Raw genomic sequence first — 14,968 nt, forward strand, 5'->3', positions numbered from 1 at the left:
TTGTAAAATATGCTAAGCAAAAGCCTCTGGTAGCATAGGTTTGAAAATTCCATTTTATAACCACTTTCCTGTCCAATAAGTTCAGCTCCTGCTGGCTGCCGCACAATTAACTTGGAGTTAAAGGAGTTCAAAAGATGGAGTCTGTCTAGCCTTTCTTTGATGATTTTAGTGTGTGCAACAGACCTGTTCTTACATGTAGACACCCAGAGAATAGGATGAGAAAGACGAGTGAACCAATATGACAATCTGTCTGCATACAGTAATCATACACTTTAATTTATCAAGCAAATCACTGATCTGCAGCCTAATAGCTAAGCTGTGCTATAGAACCATACCCATTAAACTATTCAAATCTGTTTTTTTCTCCATTTTGTGAGGATGGAAGGACACTATATTTAGTGGGTCAATGGACTTTTGTGTCTGGACTTTTGTGGAATTTCAAGTTTTTTCTAATAAGCTCTAAACTGATGTAAAAATAACCCCATTAGCCACAAGAAAAATATGATCTCCGGTAAATGCCAATCCAAACACAACATTTGGAGAGTTGTAGACATCCGTTGCTGCATCTCAGGTTACTGTGTATGCTTCAACAATGGGAAGAACACTGAATTGCAATGGCTTTCATGGGAGGGTCGCTAGGAAGAAGCCTTTGCTGTCAAAGCAAAATGTATGCCCGTCTTAACATTGCCATAGAGCACCTGGACAAACCTGAAGGATTCTGGAAGTCTGTTCGCAAGATAGATAAGTCCAAAATTGATCTTTTGGGTAACAATCATAACTGTTATGGTCAAAACCCAAGCATTGAGGTGGGAATGTCAGCATCGAAGTTTGACCACTAGAGCCACCCTATGTTCTCTTCAAATTTGCACAGTAAAATCATGTGAACAAAAATGAACCCAATGATTGCGTAAAAACATACTTTAATTGACTTTTACCACTAACTCACAAAGCTTATGTTAAATGAACAATGCAGCACATAAAATAAGGCATAAACCTTAATCCACCATCCACCCTCTATGGCAAACTGTGATGATACAGGATAATTGTAATCATTGCAGATGATGAAACAATTTGAAACTTCAAAAGGGATAGTAGAATAACAGTGCTCTACATTGATACTCAAACAATTGGTCTACTATATACCCCCAAAAAATAAATATTAAAAGGACACGTTGAAGCAGCTGAAATCATATGGTCTTCTCTGGATTAACAGACTTTGTACTTCCTTCAAGCTGGTAGCTGTAATAACACCAGGAACATATTGATGAATAACTGGAAATATTTCATTTTGCTGTCAAAGGTACCTATTTACAGCATGAACTCACCGACATAAACTTTCCATTCTATGGTTGCCCATGAGGTACCTACAGAGAAAAATTATATTTCTGTCACTGCCATTGTATTGTTCTCTCAGACATTAGTTACATTGTTTGAAAGAGTAGGTGAGCTATGATGTTAGAGTTCAGATTTACAACCTGGCCGGTCTGCGCTGGCTGCTCCTGCTGAGCTCCTTGCATAGGATCCTGGGAAAGTCGTGTGTCATATGGTGGAAATGGAATCTACGGGTAAAAGAGCACCTGTAGTCACTACAGCACTCTAGAGGCCTCAAACTCAACTCTGGACCTCAAAGCCGGTTCCACTCCATTTTTTCATTGACAACGTCTAATCAGGGATTAATTTAAGAAAGGGACACCAGGTGGGTGCAATTAATATGGAGGTAGAACAGAAAACCAGCAGGCTCCAGACCTCGTAGGGTAAGAGTTGAGTACCACTTCTCTAGAGCATCTGTAGTCAAGGAAATGTGTGGACTATGTACAACAGTTAAGGTCAAGAAAGGGATGTCTTACATTGGGAATTTGCTGTGGCATAGTTTGGGGTTGGTATTCAAATGGGAACATCTGTGAAAATATACATGAAGTCAACATAACAAATATATAAAAATACAACTAAAACTAACATTAATCACACATTTTTTGGGAGGGGTGGAGGGGGCAATAAAATTAGTTTCTCACGTTTGGGAGCTGTGGCATCTGAGGGTTATTTGTCATCTAAAACAAAAACAAATAGCTCAAACTTTTATTAACGACAACAATATATTGTTTTTATGTACATATTACACCAAACCAGATTTAAACAAATACGTTATTTTACCTTTTGCTGCACAAAGTCAAATGGGTAGTACTTTAAAATGAACAGAAACAGCAGACAGACAATTATTACACTTCTGCAGTATAGATGAAATAACATCAATGTGAATTAGACGATTGTCAATTAAGATTTATAGATGGCTTCACAAACAAAACACAGTTAACAATCTTAATTTGCTGCTGTGCAATTTTGATGGTAGCTTGTTATAGCTTTCTGAACTTTAATGTCATGAGTCAGCCAAACTTAAATAGTGCCTATCTCATTACCTATAATTGAAGAGATAAGGCTTTTAACATACTGCAACAGCTATAATTCTAAGGATAAGTAATTTAGCTGGAGATACCACTTACGATTTCCACACTCTTTCTTCCTGGGGCCTTAGGTAGGGAATATTTGATGAAAGCTTGAGAAAGATAGGACTGCTGAAAGGAAAGACGGGAAAAATGTATTGAATGTACAGTGGGATGGATCATCTTTATATTTTTATAAACATAATAGTAGTACATTTTAGGAGTTTAATCTACAGTTTTACCTGTCCATTCTGGCCACCAGTGCCAGGGAATCCCTGTGGAAACACCTGCAAAATAAAGCAAAACTATATGTTAAGAAGGTACATGTACTATAATAAAGCAGCAGTTAAAAGTGTTTCTCTTTATGTGTAATGAATCTAGAATAAATGAAGGTGTCACATTTTGATAAAAATTACAGGGGGAAAAAAAACTCTTCCACAATATATATATGTTTTTTTAGATGCACCTCTATAATTATATGTTAAATAAATAAAGACTAAAAACACATGTGATGTATAAAATTATGGAGAACTGTCTCATAACGTGAATATAAGTAAGCATACTATTTCCATGCTGACAGGGCCATTGAGTCCAGGTTGAGGCTGGCCTCCTGGGTAAAGGGCCTCATTCACCTTGGTAGAAACACATTGATTAAGAAAAACAGTGTCCCCATAAATTACTTCCACTAGGTTCAGTTTTTCCAGATGCATACCTTGTTGTACCACACCTAAGCAAGGAGGTGACCAAAATAATGCAATAGTACATTTCAATAAGCATTTGTTCTTACTTGTGTGGGTGGTCCTGATTGCCTTGGACCTCCATAGTGTGGCAGGTAATTTAAGAAGGATTTAAGCTGTGAAGTATGAAACCGATACATTACATGAATTACCATACCAAATTATTGAAAGACAGAAAGAGGAACATGAATAATATGCAAACTCATAACAACCAATTTAGTTCACACTATTATAAGTTAGGATTCCTGAACAACATCCACGCTGGTAAAAAATGTACAGGTCATATTAGTTTCTTGAGAAACACCAGAGTAAAATTTCAAACAGTAATACTTCCGTGGAAACTATTTAATAACATTTAATGTTATCATCAACTGCATAAGATTGGAGGTGTGGCTTACTGGAGGCTTTGCTTTTATGTAGTTATTTATGGTCACCATTAAGAATGTAATTTCTGTTCATTATGTTCTGTTTGTAAACCTCAAATGTATATTTTCCCTGAATATGTAAGCATTACATATCCTAATATATTATGAATAACATTATCATGGCTGATTACATATAGTAATGAAGTGATATGTATTCCAGCATTCCATAATTTATTGTGGAACATATTACATATCTCATAATATATCATTTTGACCATATACTGTGGAAATATCCAAAGAAATTGTTAAATCCATGGGCCTTTAAAATTTGATGATAATGTAACAGAAAACAAATGACATAATCTAATGACTGGCAACACTGAAAGCCACATCCCTATTAAGCCCAAACATTTGCAGAATTCAAATATTAAAACAGTCAAAATAAGTTAGATAAGACTGCTGAATAGAAGTAGATCCATGAGGAACTCCTGTGGTTCCTTCAGGATCTTTAGGGCATATTAAGTTCTTATAATAAGATTCCAGATTATGACAATCATGAATTATAATTCAGATTCCTATTCTAGAGAAATGTATTATTTAAGCGTTTTTAAAACTTACTGGAGCAGCAGATATGGAGGTGGCCAAACAAAGACACAACAACGTGATCTTCATTTTCACAAGATCTTGCATGAAAGAGAAATATTAGCAACCTGCAGTATTTAAGGTAGTTAACTATTTGATTAGACATATTTTAACACTGTTTCACCCATGGAGGCAAAACATTATTTATATTCAAACGCATCCCAGACCAAGTAAGAAATACATTTTTATAAGACAAGTTTTAGACACATTACCTTTGTTTATCCTAGAAGACTGGATACAATTCTGATGGTTGATACAGAGCAGTGAGCTATCTATGGTGCTTTTAAACCATGTCAGTTCAGAATTCAGCCAATCCACACTGACCTGCTGTGACATAATTCAGTGACTGAGTATATGGTTGTCTAGTCGTGAGCTTTGGTAAATGACCAGTGGTATGATATAGTGTCATAATAGCAGAGTTGCTGATTACACTGTCTGCTATAGTGCATACTTAAGCACATTTATTGTACAGCAAGCACATCGTACCATTGCAAACCAGTATCATTATTTTGGACATAAAATATCTTGAATATAGCATATTCATTGTATGATAGTGCAGACTATTTAACCTCTTCGGTTACTGTTGCTCTGCTTTCAACCAGCTTTTATTTATGTGGGTAACATTACAGATAACAAATCAAAGCTTTTCTAAATATTAACAATCGAGTTGATACTTACCATAAAAAATTGTTTTTTTGGATAATCAAGTTCCATAATGTCTTTAAGCTTTAAGCCATTGTTGAGAACCATTTTACTCCTACTTAGTGATTAATTAAGCATTAGTTCTACTGCATCAACCTAGAAGTCCTCAAACAGGACATTTGTTTCATTAAGGGCATTTTGTTCTTAAAGCACAAGTAATGCCATAAAGTGCTCTGATACAAATATTTGACTCAATCACACATGCTGTTAAATATTTTGGGACTATCCTTCACAAAATTCTGCAATGAATACTGTTGTACCAAGTAGAAACAAACAGTAACTGCCCATAACATGGACATTTTAACTTCACCACACCCTAACATTTAACCCTAGAGGATAGATCAGAGTTTCCATTGAGTTTTTTTTTTTTTTTTTTTACATATACTTGTGTTTATTTATGTATTGTTATGTGGCTGGTAATTTCTTCTATATTTTGATCACTGTTTCAGAAAAGTACAATCAAGAATACCAAGGCAATCAGTAACAGGTGCAGCTCAAATCTCAGTAAAAACAGGGAAAAATAACAGTTACTGAGGTGAGTGATGGCAGACAGTATAATCACCCCCTAGGATAAATGCAATTTCCATTTTAGGGATTAGGGTTAGGGTAGTCGTGCGAGGTCATACCTCCAAATGCCATCATGCCTCCTTGGAAGTCTGAACATTTTAGTATTTTAAAAACAGCTTGAATTGTTGCTGGCTGCTAGTGGTAAGATTGTTATTGGATGTTAAATTTCAAGAAACTTCACTCCACATATTCAGTGAAGGCGTGGTTAGTGGCGTTCAGCAACGTTCCTTCTTCTGAAAATACTTTCAGGAGAATTATTGGTTCCATATGCAGATTTGCAACATTCAAGAAAATGGAAGAAAACATGGTGGACATTTTAAGTATAATTCGGTTTTGGGATAATTGTGCTGTGTAAAATTAAATCAATGAAGCCATTACAAATCCTAATCCTTTTAAACACTGAAAAGAGATGTTTTACCTTATCTACATACCCACAAAGCCATGTACAATCGCCCCACTATGGTTAAAAGGTAGTTTATCAGGAATGCATTCTCTATATTATAAAGTGATTATATGTGATTACAATTATTACTTTTAAAATGGAATGACAAATATTTTTTATGTATAGCTTGTAACTGTTGGACTGTCTCTGCATTGGTCAAGAGCAGGGTTGAGTTATCACGACTGCAGCATCAGAGGGTTAAATTGCCCTCCCCCAATAATACGATTTGATCTCCTCCAAAGACGTCTTGTTGGCTTGTTCAGTATCAAATCGCTTTATATCACACTCACATTTTATTTTAAAGCAGTTTACTCTGTTTAGCGGTTTGTTTTTTGTACACCAAAAACCCCAGAAGTTTTAGGTCACAGTGTAGATTGAAGGGCAGTGAGATCTGAAAAATAAATGTGGTCCGATTGGGGTACTGTAAAGGCCCAGGGGCTAGACCCAAAAGCAGACATGGACAAGGTCTTGCCTCGGTGCAAAGCGATTAATCAGGGATAGACTAGAGAAGGTCGGGGATAGGCAAGTTTCGGTACACAGAGCGGGAGTAACGTAGTGCAGGCGAGTAGCAGGTTCTTGGTTGGGGACAGGCAGTGGGTCGGTGACCGGTGTCATGGTGGATCAGGCTGGCAGACGGCAGGCTAGGATCATAGTCAGGGTGGGCAGGAGATCAAGAGACAGGAAGGCGAGCAGAAAAAGACAATGGAACTCTAGAGGTGAAGACGCAGGAACGCTTGGCATAGGAACACAAGACTAACTGGCACAGAATAAACAGAGGACTTGGGATAAATACACAGAGGGCAATCAAGAGAACCGGGAATACCTTGGAGTGAGGCAGACAAGAACAAACAGGTGACAAGGCATGACAGCTACAAGTACATTTTATATATACACATCTCCGGAAAAATTTGAGAGACCACTGCACCTTTTTCTTTTGAAACGGAAAGTTTTGAGTGAGGAACAGAAGCGTTCAATTTGCAGTGGTCTCTTAATTTTAACCCTCACTCAAAACCTTCCTTTTTGACTTTTTGGGAAATAAAAAAAAAAGGTACAGTGGTCTCTTAATTTTTTCCAGAGCTGTATTTGCAGTGGTCCTTGACGGATAGAGCCATCTGTTGAACTGGACATCCCTCCAAAATTGATGAAAATGCAAGAAGAAAACTGGTCAGGGAGGCTTCCCAGAGGCCTACAGCAACATCAAAGGAACTGCAGGAATTTCTGGCAAGTATTGACTGTATGCTACATGTGACCACAATCTCCCATATTCTTCATATGTATGGGCTATGGGGTAAGGTAGCAAGACGGAAGCCTTTTCTTACAAAGAAAAACATCAAAGCACGTGGGAAAATGTGTTATGGTCTGATGAAACCAAGGGTGAACTTTTTGGCCATTATTCCAAAAGGTATGTTTGGCGCAAAAACAACACTGCACATCACCCAAAGAACACCATACCCACAGTGAAGCATGGTGGTGGCAGCATCATGTTTTTGGGCTGTTTATCTTCAGCTGGAACCAGGGCCTTAGTCAGGTTGGAGGGGATTAAGAACACTTCCAAAAACCAGGCAAGTTCACCTTTCAGCATGACAACAACCCAAAGCACACTTCCAAATCCACAAAAGCATGGCTTCACCAGAAGAAGATTAATGTTTTGGAATGGCCAAGCCAGAGCCCAGACCTGAATCCAATTGAACATCTGTGGGGTGATCTGTAGAGGGCTGTGCACAGGAGAGGTCCTCGCAATCTGACAGATTTGGAGCGCTTTTGAAAAGAAGAGTGGGCAAATATTGCCACGTCAAGATGTGCCATGCTAATAAACTTCTACCCAAAAAGACTGAGTATTGTATTCAAATCAGAAGGTGCTTCAACAAAGTATTAGTTTAAGGGTGTGCACACTTATGCAACCAGGTTATTGTGAGTTTTTATTTTGAATTTTTCCCCCTCAAAGATTTCAGTTTCTGACATGATTTATCTTTGTCTCATTCTTTTACATCACAAGAACCTGGCATTTTCACAGGGGTGTGTAGACTTTTTATATCCACTGTAGGATTTGAAAGACATTGGTAGCTGGATATGCTAGGATTCTTCAGGCTGGTTGAAGAATGTATTTACTAATCTTATTTGTATGTATCGTATGTATTTTATTTGTATAATCTGACAGACTCAAACTAAACCAAAGCAAACATGTATTTGTTTTGTGACAGTTTGTGGATAGCATGAATATCTGTAGAGCATCTCTATCTAAATAAAGTGTAACTATCTGTTTGGTGTCAGATTCAAAGAATGTGGCCAGACAATGGAGAGAAGCTTGGTTAGAATTTTAAAGCAGTTGCAAATGTTAAGGTAAGCCTTCCAATGTCTGCCATTAAGAATGTTTGTCATACAATTAAAGAAAAAAACAGAGAGAATCACAAGCAGAATACAAATGAGTGTTAATGTACGTGCAATAATACTACTATGTGACAATTTTATTTTCTCTTTCGCACTTTTTCAACTAACATTTACATTTTGAATAAAAAAGAATGAAACAGAAAATAAACTATCCTAAATGTATCATAACTTTATGTACAGTAGTGTACAACACTGTATACATGAATACATTTGAAAAGCTCCTGACCACATTCATAAAACAGATTTTTATATATATATATATATTTGGAAAAGAAAAATCTGACGTTAAAAAATATGTATACCGCATTCACTTACAGTAATACTGGTCTGTGGCTACAAACCATTTTAATTATATGGATGGCCATGAGAAAATTGGATGGACTGAAAAAGGGATCATGGTGAAAAAACTGGGCATGTATTACAATCTACTGTATAACCACTGTGGCAAAGGCAGGTGTACAAACTTCATTGTTTCATTCATATACAAAATTGGATGTTATCGTTTATTCATTATCTGTTAATCATTAAAAACTCCAGAAATGGAGGAAATCAATGCTAAATAGGTTTTTGGAAAATGTTTTCAAATGTAGCTCCTAAAGCATATCTTATATTAATCTAAGAAAGGCTTAGCTGGTCATCAGGTTGTCATTAGAAGTTGTAGTTTAATTTTTTTGAGAATATTTTCAACCCAAAAATATTCTATACTACTCACAGTAATGGATTACATACAGCTCTGGAAAAAATAAGTTGAAAGGGAAGATTTTGAGTGAGGAACAGAAGGGTTAAAATTAAGAGATCACTGCAAACTGAACGCTTCTGTCCCTCACTCAAAACTTTCCTTTTCAACTTTTTTGGTATGGAAAGAAAAAGGTTCAGTGGTCTCTTAATTTTTCCAGAGCTGTATATAGTTAAGTTAGCTGAATGGGCATTTCACCATAGCACAACTACTTAATGTACTAAAGTTAGCAATGATATTATTTTGTCGTAAGAACATGGGATCTCCTCAACACAATCAAATAGAGCGAATTTGAATCTTGTGGTAGAAACTACTTAATCAGTATTGGCCTGCTCATATAATATTACAAGCTCCAAAATTCATAGTGAAAGTAGATACCGCCCTCTTCACAAAACTGCAATCAGAGAAGACAATAATTATTTTTATAAGATGAAATAGACACCTTAAATCGGTCGTTAGTTTTAGATACAAATGTTGATCCTGCACATGTGCTGTTTTTTAGCTGGATGAAGTAATTATAACTAAACCCTGAAAAGTGCACTTCTATGCTTCATTTTCTAGGTTGTAGTTATGCACCTATAAGTAACAACAATATATCTCACTGGTAAACAACACGTTCATGTTTGTCTTCCGGATATTATATTAGATTACCTTCAACTTTGTCATTGAACAATACAAGTACAGTACAACAGCATCTAACCAGATGTGCAAATAGAAGAGGGGGCAGAAATGTACAAGTATTTACATGTATTAGGTATAAATTATGTTAAAAGTTGGATGTGCAATGAAGGAAAATGCAAGTACAAATCGAAATTCTAAATGTTCAAGAAGGCAAATTGTGAGTGCATGTGTAACTGAAACGCAGGAATAGTAGTAATGGGGTTCCCGATGTAGATATGTACATGTAGCATCAGAAAACATCCTTATCAGACTTTGCAAAGCAGTGTCAGAGTCAGAGAAAATGTACCAATATTAAGTATAATGTATGTTACAAGTGGGGTGTATACACTCACCTAAAGATTTATTAGGAACACCATACTAATACGGTGTTTGACCCCCTTTCACCTTCAGAACTGCCTTAATTCTACGTGGCATTGATTCAACAAGGTGCTGAAAGCATTCTTTAGAAATGTTGGCCCATATTGATAGGATAGCATCTTGCAGTTGATGGAGATTTGTGGGATGCACATCCAGGGCACGAAGCTCCCGTTCCACCACATCCCAAAGATGCTGTATTGGGTTGAGATCTGGTGACTGTGGGGGCCATTTCAGTACAGTGAACTATTGTCATGTTCAAGAAACCAATTTGAAATGATTCGAGCTTTGTGACATGGTACATTATCCTGCTGGAAGTAGCCATCAGAGGATGGGTACATGGTGGTCATAATGGGATGGACATGGTCAGAAACAATGCTCAGGTAGGCTGTAGCATTTAAACGATGCCCAATTGGCACTAAGGGGCCTAAAGTGTGCCAAGAAAACATCCCCCACGCCATTACACCACCACCACCAGTCTACAAAGTGGTAACAAGGCATGATGGATCCATGTTCTCATTCTGTTTACGCCAAATTCTGACTCTACCATCTGAATGTCTCAACAGAAATCAAGACTCATCAGACCAGGCAACATTCTTCCAGTCTTCAACTGTCCAATTTTGGTGAGCTCGTGCAAATTGTAGCCTCTTTTTCCTATTTGTAGTGGAGATGAGATGAGTGGGAAAATCCCAGTAACTGAGCAGATTGTAAAATACTCAGACCGGCCTGTCTGGCACCAACAACCATGCCATGCTCAAAATTGCTTAAATCACCTTTCTTTCCCATTCTGACATTCAGTTTGGAGTTCAGGAGATTGTCTTGACCAGGACCACACCCCTAAATGCATTGATGCAACTGCCATGTGATTGGTTGATTAGACAATTGCATTAATGAGAAATTGAACAGGTGTTCCTAATAATCATTTAGGTGAGTGTAGATGTACAATGAATGCTAGTAGAAATTGCTATTCTAAATGTGCAGTAAAGGCAAATTTAAGGTAGCATGTGCAACTGAAATGCAGGGATAGCAGCAATGAGGTTCCTGAGGTAGACATGTACATGTAACAAATTAACTTATCAGACTCTGCAAGGCAGAGTCAGGGGAGTAGTGCAACAAGGTCCCTGAGAGGCAGTACTAAGCGGTGGACGGGTGGGTATGGTTAGTGTTGGGTCACAGAGTTCAGCCGGGTTACAGTAGTAGGTAAGAAACTGGTCCTGAGCCTGCTGGTGCGGGAATGAAGAGACCTGAACTGCCTGCCTGATGCTAGGAGGGCAAACTGTTTGTGGCATGGATGTAAAGGGTCCCTGATGATGCTGTGCACACTATGCAGACTTTGCTGGCGCTGGAGGTCTATGATGGTTGGGAGCTGGACGGTTTTCACCACCCGTTGCAGGGCCTTCCGGTTGGCCACTGAGCATCCTCAAAACCACACTGTGGAGCAGTTATATAGAATACTCTCAATTGTGAAGTCGTATAAGATCACAAGGATCTTGGAAGATAGACAGGCCTTCTTCAGCCTCCTCAAAAAGTACAGGTGCTGCTGCACCTTTTTGACCAGGGTTGAGTTGTTGAGGTTCCAGGAGAGGTCCTCGGAGACGTGGACACCCAGGAATTTGAAGCTAGGCATTTGCCCTACTTCACTGCCGTCGATGAGAACTGGTGTGTGACAGCAGCCTTCAGACTTCCTGTAATTCACAATGAGCTCCTTGGTTTTCTTTGCATTGAGGGCCAGATTGTTGTTTGACCTCCTCCCTGTAGGCTGACCGTTCATTGTCTCTGAACAGGCCTACCACCGTGGTGTTGTCTGTAAACTTGACAGTGATGTTGGAACTGTGTACTGGAATGCAGTCTTACGTAAAGAGGGAGTAAAGGGGGCTCAGCATGTAGCCTTGTGGAACACCTGTGTTCAGGATCAGGGTGGAGGAGTTGAAGTTGTCTAACCTGAGAGACTGGGGTCCAGTTGGAGAGAGAGGGGCTAATCCCTAGGTCGTGGAGTTTGTTGACCAGCCTAGAGGGGATGACCATGTTGAATGCTCATCTAAAGTCTATGAACAGCATTCTCACAAAGGTGTTGATTTTGTCCATGTGGATCAGGGCAGAATGTAAAGCTGTGAAGATGGCGTCCTCTGTAGACAGTGTTGGGGGGAGGCTGTACATAAGGTGGGCCAGGACCAGTCTTTCGAGGCACTTCATGATTGAGGGCTAGACACTGTTGACTGCTTTGGAACTGGCACAATGGCTGCAGTCTTGAAGCATGTGGGGACAACCACCTGGGCCAGTGACAGGTTGAAAATGTCAGTGAAGACCTCGACCAGCTGCCCAGCACATGCTCTGAGCATGCGCCCGGGGACGCCATCATACTGTATTTCTCAACATTCCACTGAATCTGGTAATTTTATGAAGGACATCTCCATTTGTTGGAAGAATTACAGCAAAGTAACCATGTTTAACAAGAAACACATTTACCAGTAGAAATAACTGAGAATTCATGCTTTCTCAACTTTCCACAAAATCTGGTTGTTCTATGATGGTACCCACCATCTGTTGATGCCCGCCAGAGAATGCCCGCCAGAGATCTCAAAAGTTAGTGTCTTAACCTAGCCACAATAAAGTAAATTCCCACTGTTTAGTAAGAGACAAGGCACAAATCAACAGAATTAACTCACTGATTTGCCTCTTTAGTCCTGTCTAATTGTTGTGGTCCAAATGAGATTAGTAAATACATTCTTCAATCCATATCTGAACATCTTTCACCAGGCTGAAAAATCCCATCATATCCAGCTACCAATGTCTTTCAAATCTTTTATACACTACCCTACTCCATGTATGGTTCAATATCGCCATTGTAAAATCATCGAATGCTTCAAATCATGACAACACCCAATTGTGTTCCCTTGTGTAAAGATAGCTAGTTAGCTAGCTAGCAGTATCAAGTCTATGGCGGGATGAAGTTTGAAAAACCCAGTGGAGGTTAGGGACGATGGTAGTGAAGGAAGTTCTGTAGTGGTAGTGATGGTACTGAAGGAACAGTTGTACATTCGTCAATACAGCTCCGGAAATAAATATGAGACCACTGGACCATTTTCTGTCCTTTCCAAAAAAAAGGAAAAGGAAAGTTTTGAGTGAGGGACAGAAGCGTTCAATTTGTAGTGGTCTCTTAATTTTAAACCTTCTGTTCCTAATTCAAAACCTTCCTTTTCAACTTTTCTGGAAAGGAAAGAAAATGGTGCAGTCTGGCCATACCTTCAATTGATGGCCAGACTGATGATCGCGAGACTACCCTAACCCTAATCCCTAAGGAGGAAATTGCATTTATCCTAGGGGGTGATTATACTGTCTGCCATCACTCACCTCAGTAACTGTTATTTTTCCTTGTTTTTACTGAGATTTGAGCTGCACCTCTTACTGATTGCCTTGGTATTTTTGATTGTATTTTTCTGAAACAGTGATCAAAATATAGAAGAAACTACCAGCCACATAACAATACATAAATGAAGTATATGTAAAAAAAAAAACACAATGGAAACAGTGATCCATATTCTAGGGTTAAACGTTTGGTTAGGGTGTGGGGAAGTTCAATATGACCTTTAAAGCAGTTTTTCAAATTTCCATGTTATGAGCAGTTACTGTTTTTTCTACTTGGTACGACAGTATTCATTGCAGAATTTTGATTGAGTCAACATCTGTGATTGAGTCAAATATTTGTATCAGAGCACTTCTGATTATACATATGTGCTAAAATCTCTTATTTAAACAAATATCCTGTTTTAGGATTTCTAGATTGATGCAGTAGATTTAATGTTGACAGTGAGTTTCCTACCAGTTTCAAAATGCCATTTGATGGTGTAGGAAAGTTTACTCACCTTGCTTTTATTTTCCAGTTCTCTAAAGGAATGACCTACACTCTTACAGGTTATTGCCATTATGATAGCAATATACTTCTTTCTGCAGTATAATACCGCCCAAATAATGCTCAAGAAGGTGTAGTATCACAGTCTGTCCCAACACTGCTTTTTTACAGACAGTGTGTTTGTAAGTAATCAACAATACCAGAAGGAATTGTTTGCATCAACTTTCAAGGCTTAATTGACTTCCAGTGCTGCAGAACAGCTGTAAATTGTTATCCCATTACTTGTTCCCTGAAAAATAGTTTTTTTTTTGTATACTGCTTACCTTTTTACCATTTCTGGTAATTCAGTGGACTTGAACTGGTAACATTTCTATATAAACTGTACAAGTAAATACTGGTGATGATGGACTAAACACCCTGGAAGTGGTTCCTTTGAGAAGGGTCACCATCCAAGACTGTCACCAAGGAGCTGTTCATGTTTTTCAGCTGGGTGGGGATTCCCACAGACCTCATCACCAAGCAAGGGTACCCTTTTTTTTTCTAGGCTGAATGAAGGATCTCTGCCGGTTCGTCCATGTGCAACATCCTGACACATCCATAACTTTGGCAGCACCTGCATCTTCCATCTCCTGGCCATCTTCCTCCACCTCCATTTAATGCCTCTCTTAATTTTTTTCAGCCCTGAGCAGCTCCCTAGAAGCCCTCAAATATATCCCCTGATGAGGACCCTATAAGAGGCAGGTGTATAGGGGCGGGGCTGCTCCAGCTGGTAGCTTCTGAAAACTTATTGGGGGTTTTGGTGCAAGCTGATTTGTGGGGTGTGGCCACGTTTGCGCCACACCTGCTAAAGTCAGTTTCTGTCCCAGAAGTCAATTTCCTTCCCAAAACTATTTGAAGTTCTGGCCTTATGTCGTCAGTTATGAAATAACATTACAGTAACAATTGAGGATGTGTACCATCCACCTTCATCTAAAACAGGTTTTATAAACATGTTTCACAAACAATAGATAATACGAATTCAGAACATTTGCATATATTTCACATTGAGCACCATTACCTTCTTCAT

The 14,968-nt window shown here is 38.6% G+C and overlaps 1 protein-coding gene across 3 annotated transcripts; it reads right to left on the reverse strand.

Annotated features, from left to right (window-relative positions):
* Positions 1-903: 903 nt before the first annotated feature.
* scpp5 (secretory calcium-binding phosphoprotein 5) lies at positions 904-13,990 on the reverse strand. 3 transcript variants are annotated; one of them, XM_020045063.1, is made up of 13 exons: positions 13,916-13,990; positions 4,395-4,506; positions 4,159-4,223; positions 3,226-3,291; positions 3,002-3,070; positions 2,681-2,725; positions 2,499-2,567; positions 2,152-2,181; positions 2,013-2,048; positions 1,848-1,898; positions 1,476-1,559; positions 1,326-1,364; positions 904-1,239 (listed from the first exon to the last, which is right to left on the reverse strand). In XM_020045063.1, exons 1-12 carry the CDS (start codon positions 13,973-13,975, stop codon positions 1,344-1,346), a joined length of 708 nt encoding a protein of 235 aa, XP_019900622.1. In that variant the 5' UTR covers positions 13,976-13,990; the 3' UTR covers positions 904-1,239; positions 1,326-1,343. The 3 variants fall into 3 exon arrangements, with proteins under 3 accessions (XP_019900622.1, XP_019900621.1, XP_019900623.1); XM_020045062.1 differs by having other exon boundaries at positions 2,499-2,570; XM_020045064.1 differs by lacking the exon at positions 13,916-13,990 and having other exon boundaries at positions 2,499-2,570; positions 4,159-4,250; positions 4,395-4,421.
* Positions 13,991-14,968: the final 978 nt, after the last annotated feature.

Source organism: Esox lucius, chromosome 25 (assembly GCF_011004845.1).
Source record: "Esox lucius isolate fEsoLuc1 chromosome 25, fEsoLuc1.pri, whole genome shotgun sequence".
Lineage (NCBI taxonomy): Eukaryota > Metazoa > Chordata > Actinopteri > Esociformes > Esocidae > Esox > Esox lucius.

Bases quoted from the DNA above. Each gene is read 5' to 3' on its own strand.
- scpp5 (XM_020045062.1), bottom strand. From the start codon at position 13,975: ATGGCAATAACCTGTAAGAGTGTAGGTCATTCCTTTAGAGAACTGGAA. The intron at 4,507-13,915 runs GTGAGTAAACTT...ATGTCACAGCAG, and splicing joins AACTGGAAAATAAAAGCAAG to GTCAGTGTGGATTGGCTGAA. The intron at 1,365-1,475 runs GTTGTAAATCTG...TTTTCTCTGTAG, and splicing joins AGCCAGCGCAGACCGGCCAG to GTACCTCATGGGCAACCATA.